Source organism: Ursus maritimus, unplaced genomic scaffold (genome assembly GCF_017311325.1).
Source record: "Ursus maritimus isolate PB19 unplaced genomic scaffold, ASM1731132v1 scaffold_36, whole genome shotgun sequence".
NCBI classification, from domain to species: domain Eukaryota; kingdom Metazoa; phylum Chordata; class Mammalia; order Carnivora; family Ursidae; genus Ursus; species Ursus maritimus.
The window spans coordinates 21,267,992-21,280,049 of record NW_024426230.1 but is presented as its reverse complement, the minus strand read 5'-3'; the positions used below and the strand labels follow the sequence as shown (position 1 = coordinate 21,280,049).

Below are 12,058 nucleotides of genomic sequence, written 5' to 3'. Positions count from 1 at the left end.
AGTATTCACTTGAGTCTTACTTTTTTACATTATTTTACATACATCTGGTCAGCTTGAGAATTCCTAAATTCTGACCTCTAGGGGTCACTTTTATAAACACACATTTTTTGAAGTCTTATTTATGTTTTAAATATAGATTATACATTTTAATTTAAAACATACATAGGTGTTATAAATTATTTCTCCCTAAAATTCAAGTATAATTAAATTAATGCCATACTTATTTTAGGATTCTTGAAAGTGGGAATCTGGTTGTCCTTCTGGAGGAAATTCTACTTATTACTTACTTTATTATAATTTTTTGTGAAAAATATGTGCTCTGTTTCAATATCTACTATTGGAGTAGACTATAAATAGTTATGTGTTTTAAGCCAATAAGTCCATAATAAGCATATCATGATGTGTTTGTTTCAGACAGCATATTTTCTCATACAGCTCAGATGAGCTAACTTTCCCCTGCATTCTTGCGAGTGAGGAAATTAGGCCAGTCATTTTCTGAGTAATGACTAAAGATTAAATTTCCTCAGCTTCCTTCCCAATGAAGAAATGAAAGCATTTGAATTTTCTGTATTTGTTTTATTTCACAGTCTGTGATACAATGGGAATGTTGACAGAAAACCAGTGTAAATTACTTGTCTATGTATTTATGTTTGGAATGAGAAACTTTGGTGTCATAGCATGCTCTTCAGGTCTCCCTGATTATAGCGTCTTCTGCAGTAGCATTTTAGATAAGAAAAATCAAAATCAGGGCATGCATAATCTATATGTTATAAAATGTACCTTTGTGTTTTTACCAGGAGGAATTTTTTTCTACTGAGTACACTGTGGATAAATGTGGATCTCACAAGGTGCAGACATTTCAAAATTTTCTACTTAGTGTGATGCTTTCACTGGAGACAATATTTCAAGAAAAAAATAATTTAGTTGATTTAAAAAAAGGATGTAAAACACATCATGACAAATGATAAATGGCATGTCCTCAAGCTAGTTCTTTCCTTTTTTTTCTTTAATTTACAATGTATCTATTCAGATGTTTTTTTTGAAGGGCTTGGAATCATATCTTCTTTTTTATTTATATATTTTTTTATTATGTTCAGTTATATCTATTTGGATTTTTAAATGAAAGGCGAAAGAAAAGAAAAACCGGAAGAGTCCTTGTTTGACTCTCAACTTTCTCACACACCCACATACATCTCAAGATATACCACATCTGAAATCTATACTAACAATATATTTTGCAGAAGATTCTGCTACATTTACATCGGCTACTAATTATAGAAGGACTACACTTCATTATTTATTGCTTTGGTTTTAAAATCTTCATGATTTATGTCTTATATTTATTTCTATTATATACACAGCCTTTTACCTCCCCTTCTTACTCTTTGCCCTCCTGCCCTCCCCTTCTTACTCTATTGCCCTCCTGCCCCCCCCTCCCTTCTTCAGTTATTTCATGACTTCCTGGTTTGTGCCAAGCAGGAGAGCAGGGCACTTTAGAGGTAGAGTGCCACTGTGTACTCTGAGGGAGATGGCACTCTGTGCCTTCAGGGAGCTGTCCGGTCAGCGACATAGATGTGGGAGAAAAGAGAGGACAAAGCCAAAAGTACAGGTCAGACAAGTACACAGTGTAATTTGTGGCCAGGAAGAGTGAGCAAACAACCCAGTCTAAGCGGTAGGCAGTTGTCACAAAAGTGGTAATATTTGAACTGAATCTCAGCACGTGAGGCAGGCAGGGGCTCCTAGAAGTCAGCAAGGGCCAGATATGCTGGACACAGGAAAAGAAGGGCTTGTTCAAGAGAACTGAGGTTTCACCAGTCAGTGAAACTGCAAGAGAATGAACGTTCTAGGAGTGAGCGTTTCTCAGACTGTGTTGTCCAGATTACCATGCCCAGGTGATAGATTTGTGTTATTAAAAGGTGGAGTTTTTATCCGATGAGCTTTGGAAATAGATTGCATTACCATTTCAGGTTTCTCTAAGCCTCTTGGAACCTGTAACATGCTCCTATGCATTGCACCTGTTGTAGGAGAGTGAAAGAGGAAGGGAAATATACAAAGAAAGTGAAATTCATCAATAACCCCACACTGAGAGAGAACCACTGTTAGTGCTTTGGTATAGTTCCTTCTGATTTATTTCTCTCTAGATTTCCCCATGTATGCCTCTCGCTCTTCCCTGACTCAGTGCACAATTGCCTCCTTGTCTTTCATTTGTATATTCAGCATAACATGCTTTACTGAGTTCCTATCGCATGCGAAATAGGGTGCTAGATACTAACAATCTAAAGTCTATGTTTTCTTCCTTTAAAGAAGTTCCTTCCTAACATTCATCGCCCTATGTCTTTTTTGGTATAAAAACTTGGTACTGCTGTTTGGGTTGCTCAGTAACATCTTTTACTCACTCAATCACAGTGGTTATAGCTGTTCATACTCTTCACTAAGATGCTTTTCTTAACAATATGAGCATCTTTATCAAGAGGTGTAGTTCTGTGACATCATTATCCAGAAAGCTGCATCATAGTTTATCCCATGACTGTACCACGATTTATTTAATGACTCAGTCTGTTTTCAGGTTCTTTTTTTTTTTTTTTTTTAATTAAAACAGTAGTAGGATGAGCACTCTCGATGAGGACTATAGTTTTCATAGTGACTGAACAAGATTGTATTTAAGATAATAAAGCAGCTGACAGGGTAGCAGAAAGGCTGGAAGAATTAGACTGGTAACAGAGACTACTTATTGTAGTGTCACAAGAAGAGAAAATGATGAATTCTAAGCAATCTACCTATAGCCATGAAAAGAAATAGGCAGTTATGAGAGACATTTTAATGAGGAACCAATGCAGCTGATTGGATGTGGTGGGCAAGAGGAGATGGTAAAACCAAGAAAACTCTATGGCTTTCAGTTAGCAGATGAGGTGTGTTGATAATTAACTACGAAACTTAGTCAAGAAACAAATAGCATTTAGGTTTGGGAATTTGAAAGACTTTTGAGATATAGAATTAAGCCGCAATCATAGACTGAAAGAGCCTTGGGATAAAGTTAGAATTTGTATTATCAACATATAAGAGAGAGAAATCCATGAGAAAAAAATGAGAGCTCCTAACAGGGAGATTTATAGTAATAATTAAGAGAGTTGACTACAGAATTCTAGAGAATGGAAAATTTAATGTGTGGGGGGGGGAGCCTATCAAAGCTTTGAAAAGAGTCTTCTTCACCAAGAAAGTTGCAAAGAAAGATTAATTCTGATTCCAAGATTTTAAAAGCCTCATGGAAGAGATCCAAAATAAACTATATTTTAGTTGGGCTTTGTTGTTGTTTAGCAAAACCTGGGCTAATTTATTTTTAAAATCTATTTTTATTTTAATCTAGATTAAAACTGAGGCTTACATTTCTGTAATTTTGATTATGTAGGGATGAAAGTTTACCTAAATAAATAATATAAATAAATGTATAAAAAAACCATAGTTTTTTAAAACTATGTAGCATGATAAACTCAAAAAATTTATATAGCTAGTCCATCGTGTTTTTTTAATTTAGAGTTGCCTACTGTGTTACTTTGAATATTCATCTTATTAAGCCAAGAAATAAACACTTTCATTTCACTTCTGTCTTCAAATTCTACTATTTGTTTTTATAGTCAGAACATTAATAGCTTTAGACCTCATAACATACAAATTTTTAGTTTCGAAAATGAAGAAATTAATACTCAGAGTCACTAAGTTTGGCCAAGGTCTTATGGCTTGTTTTTGGGAGGGATAAGGAAGAAAGATTTCAAATAATAGCACCATTAAATAATCTTCTAATTTATCATTTATTTTCATTTATTTCACAAAGATTTATCAGAATTTGAATATATATTTGGGCTGGCAATTTTGACATACACATGAAATATTCTAATATTGATTGGTATTTAAGATAAGTATAGATATATAAGATATAAAATAGGTCAGGTAATTTACAAAGTATGTGTCATTTACCCCTTCACATTTCTTCCTTGGCTCTTTTTTATTGTCCCTGATACAGTGACCAAGAGATAGGCAGGGAAGATTGGTACAAGTTTTCCCTGGGAGCACAGCAGTAATGAGCAGGGGGAGGGGGTCACGTGCTAACTCAAGTTATTCATTCCAGACACCATAGTTTACTGGAGAGTGCGACAGGGGTCATGTTGCAGCATTGGCCACCTGCTATAAATTAGCCTCAATTTGAATTTTGTTCAAATCAAAGCATTTATCCTTTCTTATTCTCAGTGTTCTCATTTGTTAAATTTTAATATTAAACATTTGGTCCTTAGGATTATCAAGGGAATGAAAATGTAAAAACCTCTAATTATGCCTGGCACATAGTAGGGGCATACTTATTGTTAAATGCAGAGGTTGTTGCTGTCTTTGTGTGTGATTTCTCATGGAGGGTGAGTAAATATTATAGCTTCTTCCCCATCCTGCTGCTTAGAATTGCATGATTCCCTCATGGTTCATTTCAAAAAGAACAAATTATTTAACTAAATCGTTTATTTTTTTTTTATATTTACAGAAGTTAATAATTTAATCAAATTAATTATGTAGGTTTTAAAAATGTAACCATTTTAAAAGATGTATTTTAATGCCAGATTCTGGAATGTATGTATCTACTTCAAGAAGGTGGTGATTAGTGTTTCATATTTTCTAATTTCTAAGATATATGCACTATTTAACTAGTTTTTTTTTTTTAAATAGAAGGAATTAAAAAAATAGATATGGAGATATTTAAATAGCAAGATAATTAGCTCACTTATCATTTTGGACTTGATTTTTCTCTAGGTGTGATAAGAGCAATGACATTTCAACCAAAGTTGAAAAATAATTTTAAAATTATGTTTGCTTTTGTTCCTGGGCACTGGAACACAGTCATGCTAGAAGTAAGAGTAAACCTTTGCCTTTTATCCATATATGCAGTACGACCTCCAAATGGAGCACATGGCATTTATCAGAAGAATAGAATGTTTCAGGTGTCTCTGGTTATTCTTATTCTGGTGTTCTAAGTTAGCCATACTTTTTTGATAGGTGTTTTATTGCACAAATATAATGCATTTCATGTACATTGGTATAAGAAATAAGTCTTCAGCGGGACAGGTGATACCCTTTGTGATAAAACACATCAGTAGTACTTGCCTCTTATTGGTTCATGCTTTTCACTAAACCCTAACATAAATACACTCCAGTTTGTAATTTCCAGTAAAATGAACCTCTCATAAATATCTTCAGTAAAATCAGAAATTCGCTTTACCTGAAAAAGTTACAATACTTATATTGTTGAACTATGTTTTGGAAAGCTCACCTAAAATTAATTCTACAGAAATAGAGGCACATTATGACAAACTATTTACAATGATCTCAAAATGTCTTAGAAGGAAGTTGTATGAAATGCAAATGTTAAAAAAAAAAAATACTAAAAGTCCAAGGAGAAGAATACGGTGAGTGGATTGTTCCATTCCGTTTCCACTGAGGAGAAAACAAACCGCAACCTTTAGCATTTTGGCAACAGTTTCTGTACCAGAGTCAAAACTTCTGATTTTATATTCAAGGTTCTTCTTTTTCCTTTTCCTATTACTTGCATTGACTGTGCCACCTAAGTTGATAATGTCTCTTATCCCTTTCTTTTAGCATCCTTGGGTAAGAGACGACAGCATAGGAAACAAGACTGAAAAGCTAAAACCTACCTTCAGCAAGCAGGATCACTCTTCTGTGAAATACAGATGTTAAAAACCCAGTTAATGGCTTGATAATGACAAGTCATTGAGTAGATCGTTCTTATGCTGACCATTCATGTTCCAATTTAATGCTTTATTTATTTTGCTAATGTTTGAAGACCTCATTTGTGAGAGTTGTAGGAAAACAATTCAGCATTCTTTTAAGTGAGAGTATGTGCCACTGACTCCCAGGGTCTCTATTATTTTTGTCATCTGAATTGTCACACTTCTTCAACCAGCAGAAATTGTTTCCTTATGATTTTCTGTGTTTGAATATGCTTTACCAGTTTATACTAACCTTGAAAAATTTTCTTTTTCCCATTTCAAGTTCCACCCAATCTGACTGTTCCACAGGAAAAATCACCTCTGGTCACCAGAGAAGGGGACACAATAGAACTGCAGTGTCAAGTAACTGGAAAACCTAAACCCATCATCCTCTGGTCTAGAGCGGATAAAGAAGTTGCAATGCCTGATGGGTCAATGCAAATGGAGAGTTATGACGGAACACTGAGGATTGTGAATGTATCTAGAGAAATGTCAGGAATGTACAGATGTCAGACCAGCCAGTACAATGGATTTAACGTGAAACCAAGAGAAGCTTTGGTGCAGCTCATTGTCCAGTGTAAGTAATTTTTTTTTTCTATGTGTTCCACTGGGGGACAAGGGAAGAACAGATATGATTATTCTGCCAGTAAAATGAAGTGAATTTTAGAACTGTTTTAGGATAAAATGTTTCTACCTTGTCACTAGCCAATTGAAACTGTAGTTTTCCCTAAATCTGCCTATTGCTTGAGCTAATACTCATGGGAAAGAACAGCATCAGTGTGTGTGTGTGTGTGTGTGTGTGTGTGTGCGTGTGTGTGATGATTATGACGGTATTATGTGGTTGGTTAATACCAAGGAATCAACAAATCTAATGGTTAAAAACTGGCCATGTGCAATGAGGCAAAGTGGAGACTGGGAGTAATTGCTAATTCAGATTACCATAGTCTTGTCCTCACAGTTCTTGTTACTACTTCAGTCAATTGCATGCCCTCTGCCCAAATAATCCTCCTATTTCAAAGCATCCCTTTGCTTAAATTGTAGAGACCTAATCATTGAAATGCTATGTTTGCATATCTGAAGTTGTAAGAGTAGATTACCTAATTATCTAGTAATATTGAGATAATTCAAATATTACGTACTGAATTTTTGTTTGATTTTCTTAACAGAAAACGGTTTAACTGTGAGAGTTAAATATGATCGATTTTTAACTATTTGTATTGAAATCACTGTTACAGTTCTGACAAAAAAAAATGTAGACATTGTGTGCTTTGAATTTGCCTTTAGTATTAAAAGTACCTAAATTTCTAAATGTAAAAAAAAAAGTTTATTGTTGCTCCTGACGTTGGGTTATTAGAAAATGCCCTGCTAACTGGTATGGCAGTTGGTACAGATAGTGCCAAAAGAGAAGCAGCAAATTAAACACAATCTGTTCAAAGTCCAGTAGTGCTGCTGTAAGTTTTAATTGATGTACAATTTGTTGAATACATGGTGGCAAAGTCTTTAAGAATATGAATGCATTAGATGAAACTATACACTTCAATAAGCAATGATATTGTTTCCTCTCTATGGCTCTCTAACTCAGAAAATGGAAAATAGAATTTAGTCCGAAAACATCTCTTTTTATATTAGATTTAAGGATGTTGGCACATTGGATTAACTGACTTTAAATTTGAAAGAATAATTGAGATATGGAAGGATTATGTTTGGAACTGATAACAAGTTCATTTGTGTATGAGTTTTGTGAGTTGTGGGGAGAGAAGCAAAGTTCTGGGCACTGCTTAACCATTCCCTGTCCCCATTCCGTAGAAACTCAGGTTCTAGTTTGCTGTTTGTCCCTATGTCCTGTAAATATGCAAACTGATATTTGTCAAATATTTTGGCCGATTTCCAATGGATTATGAGTTTGTTTGTTTGCAGGTAGCGCAGCTTTCAGATAGCAAGTTTTAGTCAGCAGTATATTGCTTTTTCCTCACTGGTCTTTGTACTCAGGACAAGCTCATGGGTAGGAGGTTCATGCGATAACAGCTTCCAGACAGAATAAAAAGAAAAGAATTAAAAAAGACAAACTTCTCCTCAATTCTCAAAGGAACAAACAAAACCTTTCCAGCGACCATGGAAGAAACTGATACAGTTTGGAATACTTTATTCTTGTTGGTAATCACAGAGTTCCGTGCTTCCTCTGCAGTTAGGCACAAAGCTTCGGTGTTCCTAAGGCTACTAGGGCTGCTGGTGTCACTCTGCTCACACCTCTCTGGGGAAGCTCTGATACAAATAAAAGTTAGGGAACCCATTGATTCTAGGAAATTTTGAATTAAAGTTCTAACAACCTGGATCTCCAAACTCCGTAGAATATACAAACCTTCAGAATTCTATGAGTGCACAAATTTTTTTTCTCTGTTCCTTCTTTTGTCCTTATTTTTTTTTTTTTTGCCTCTTAATAAGTCCCATAGAAAACATTAAGTTCAGCACAAGATTAAAAATTCAATCTTATAATAGTGGATGAAAATAACTATTGGCACGGTCGTCTCTAGTGTCACAGAATGTAATTGACTAAAAGACACCAATAGACATAGGCAAAGTCTAGATCATTTAATGTAAATAAAAAGATCTGCATCCCAAGGGGACTTCACAGGGCAGGGACTATAATCTAAGGGCACTTCCTCTCAGAGGGAAGCTTCCCTGGCCTACAAGGAAGCCAGCTGCGTTCCAGCAGCTGTGCCAGTGTCAGGTGAACAGCCATCATGTCTTTCAAGAAGCTCCCTCTCATGTATTCCTGATTCTTGTGAAGAATCTGATTATGTGTCTGAGTGTTTGCCAGCTACAAATAACTGGTAACAGCTCCAGATTATTCCTGAGTGAAGCAAATGTTGATTTTCTAGGCACGTAATCCCTGCTAGCAAGTCCAACCTGCATGCCTAACTAAGGCTTATTCCTGCAAAACTAATAATGCAGGAATTCTGATATTTTTTAAATGATAAACATTCCAACTTTTATAGTGATTTCTTAAAAGCCTGAAAATAATATTGTGTTTGTGCTTAACTTGCCATCATGCTAAGTGTGGGAAGTATCCATATGAATATAAAATACTAAGCTATTTCATACATGTGCACACACACATCTACATACGTATATGCGCACGTGTTTATATTATCTTCAGCAGTTACATCACTGCAGCTATAAGCTTTGCCTTATGTATATTTTGTATTTCAGCATAATATACTTTGCATTATAGCTATTCATTAACTCTGCTGAGTAAATGTAAGTTATGGTAACAAATGGAAAAAGAATATATATATTGCATACTCCCGCTTCTTACATGACTGGTTGTTATTATTTAGGCTTCAGGAGTATCTGAGGACTTGTTGCATAGAGTGTGAGACCTGAAAGCGTTCAAGTATATGAAGAAGATGTCAAATTATTCTAACACTTACGAAACACCTTTTTCAGGACTTGAGCTCTACACTTTAGTTTTTTATGATTTCCTTTCTTAAAATGTTTATGACATTGGTAAATTCTGGGACAGTCTGTTTCACACACGCATGCACACATAATACACACATATTTATATATAATTTTATGACTTGACATGTAGAAGAATGAAAAGGGGATCATCATAGTTAATAAGAAATGAACAAATGCCAGGTATCTCTAAGGCACATTTTTTTCCTTGTTTAGTGTAACTGTGTCCAATTAAACAATAACCAGTCAAAAGGACTAAAGGAGCACAGAAGTAATTGTATGTAGGACTTTGATGAGATTGTACATGCCTAAATATAAATAGCATATATGGGGCGCCTGGGTGGCTCAGTCGTTAAGCATCTCCTTCAGCTCAGGGCGTGATCCCAGGGCCCAGGGATCGAGCCCCACATCGGGCTCCTCCGCTGGGAGCCTGCTTCTTCCTCTCCCACTCCCCCTGCTTGTGTTCCCTCTCTCGCTGGCTGTCTCTCTCTGTCAAATAAATAAATAAAATCTTTGAAAAAAAATAGCATATATGTCTCCGTAGTCTATAAATAATGGAAAACTCAATTTAGTTTAATGTTCTAATTTGCCAAATGAGATTTATTGTTACCTAATGTTGAATTAAAATTATAAAGCAATCATTTTATTAAAACTTATTTAATTATTTACTATCTCCAGTTGATTTGCTTCGTCTTAAAAGGTGTAGATAAAGAATGATTTAACAAGTGACAGAAGCCTCAAGGTATTTTACACTATTCAATGTCCTGTTAAGAGTAGCTATTTTAAGATTTTATTTATTTATTCGACAGAGATAGAGACAGCCAGCGAGAGAGGGAACACAAGCAGGGAGAGTGGGAGAGGAAGAAGCAGGCTCATAGTGGAGGAGCCTGATGTGGGGCTCGATCCCATAATGCCGGGATCACGCCCTGAGCCGAAGGCAGACGCTTAACCGCTGTGCCACCCAGGCGCCCCAATTGTAATATTTTTAACTTCAACAATTGCCAGTTATCACAAATGATATGGGCCAGAACAGGTAGTTGCAAATATAATTATAAAAGTTTGAAAAAGCGTGACTTAAAATTAATCTAAATTCTTAAAAAATTGCTAGATGAAACTACAAAGTGCAATGTAAAGTTTTAATAACAGACCTTCAAATTTTCAGCCATTATTTAATTTCATCTCCATGTTTTTGGAACTATATAATTCTTTTGTTAACTTTCCAGCTCATTTTTATTTGAAGCAGTTTTATTCTATGACAGTGGATTCTTTGAAAATAAAATAGTTCTATATGTTAATTGATCCATATCATTTAAAAATCATAGTATGTACAGAGCTAATTGGACAAAACTAGAACAGTTTCCTAACAAAGTAACGGTAATAAAATAATAAAAATTAAATAATGTTTAATTTACTCATTAGAATACTGATCATTTTAATAATTGGATATTGATTAAATAAAAATGGTATTGGATGAATATATTCAAATATATATATATTAAAAGAAGAAACTAAGATATGCCTATTGTCTTCCTAAAGGAAATTATTGTTTTTCTTTTTTTTTAAAGTACACAAGCCTTATTGGTGTATTATATTTGTATTATATGTGTATACTTTATATGTACTATGAAATTAATTTCATAAACTAGAATATTTTATTTTTTTATTTTTTTAAGATTTTATTTATTTATTTGAGAGAGAGGGAGAGACAGAGCATGAGTAGTGGGGACAGGAGGGAGAGGAAGAAGCAGGCTCCCCACTGAGCAGGGGTCCAATGGGGAGCTCAATCCCAGGACCCTGAGAATATGACCTGAGCTGAAGGCAGACCCTTAATTGACTGAGCCACCCAGGTGCCCCAAGAACATTTTATTTTAATAAAAGCTATCCTTTAAATGGCTTCATCTCAAAGCACTGGTAATATCCTTTAGTAAAATGGGTATATTTTGAAATACATTTTCTTGAAAATCTGCTGGAGAAGATATATACTGCATTGAATGTCACTTTTATTATTAAAGCTTCATTATATATATATTCAATATATATTGAATACACACACACACACACACACACACACGCATTTGTTGTACCTACAATACAAATTAATAGGAGAAAATCAAATTTTATTTCAAATATACGGGGAATCCACATAGATGTGGAAATTCCAGAGACAGGCAAGCTAAGGTACCTAAGTCCTTCGGCGTTAAGACGGGGGTAGGGATCTGGGCCTTCAAAGAGAAGAAATGCAATTCCCAGGAAGATGGAAAAGAGTAAATGTTAGGTAAGCAAGTGTGTGTGCTAGGTCACCGGGAAGCAAGGGGCCGTGGAGGACTCGGATCGCACAGGCCTTGCGAGGTTGCTGCCTGTCTACCCCAGCCGAGTTTACTGCACCGCTGTCTATGGTGATAGCTCTCCTCCTGCGGCAGCTTCTGCATCTAAAATCTTTGTAGGCAGTTGAGGCGGTAGGCAAAGAGTGTTTCCTGAATCTGCTTGGTTTGGATTGCTTTTTAACTTAGGATAATCTTCATGCCGAAGTGGCCCATCTTGGGGTGGCCTGCCCTTGGCAGCTGTAAGAAGATCACGGACCTTATAAAGAAAAAGAAAGTGAAATACAGGTCGGAATGTACTGGAACATCTATGCTTATTATTGTTAGACAACGTACTGAGTAATTTTCTGTAGTGTTGAGAGATATAGAAAGACTATTGAGTGCCTGTAACTACTTTTTGGATTTTTTTAAACAGCAAAATTACTCTGAAAATAACAGTGTGACTAGAGATTAAAGCTAATACAAGAGACAGAATAACTATTGATAAAAAAAAAAAAAAAAAAACCAAGGGAG

General features: G+C 35.2%; 1 protein-coding gene across 1 annotated transcript in view; it reads left to right on the top strand.

Annotated features, from left to right (window-relative positions):
* MDGA2 (MAM domain containing glycosylphosphatidylinositol anchor 2) overlaps nt 1-12,058 on the top strand; it is a 364,476-nt gene that overhangs the window by 175,419 nt on the left and 176,999 nt on the right. Inside the window, exon 6 of the mRNA XM_008694362.2 lies at nt 6,049-6,342. Within this exon, the coding sequence (XP_008692584.2) occupies nt 6,049-6,342 (294 nt within the window). The remainder of the gene's footprint in view (nt 1-6,048; nt 6,343-12,058) is intronic.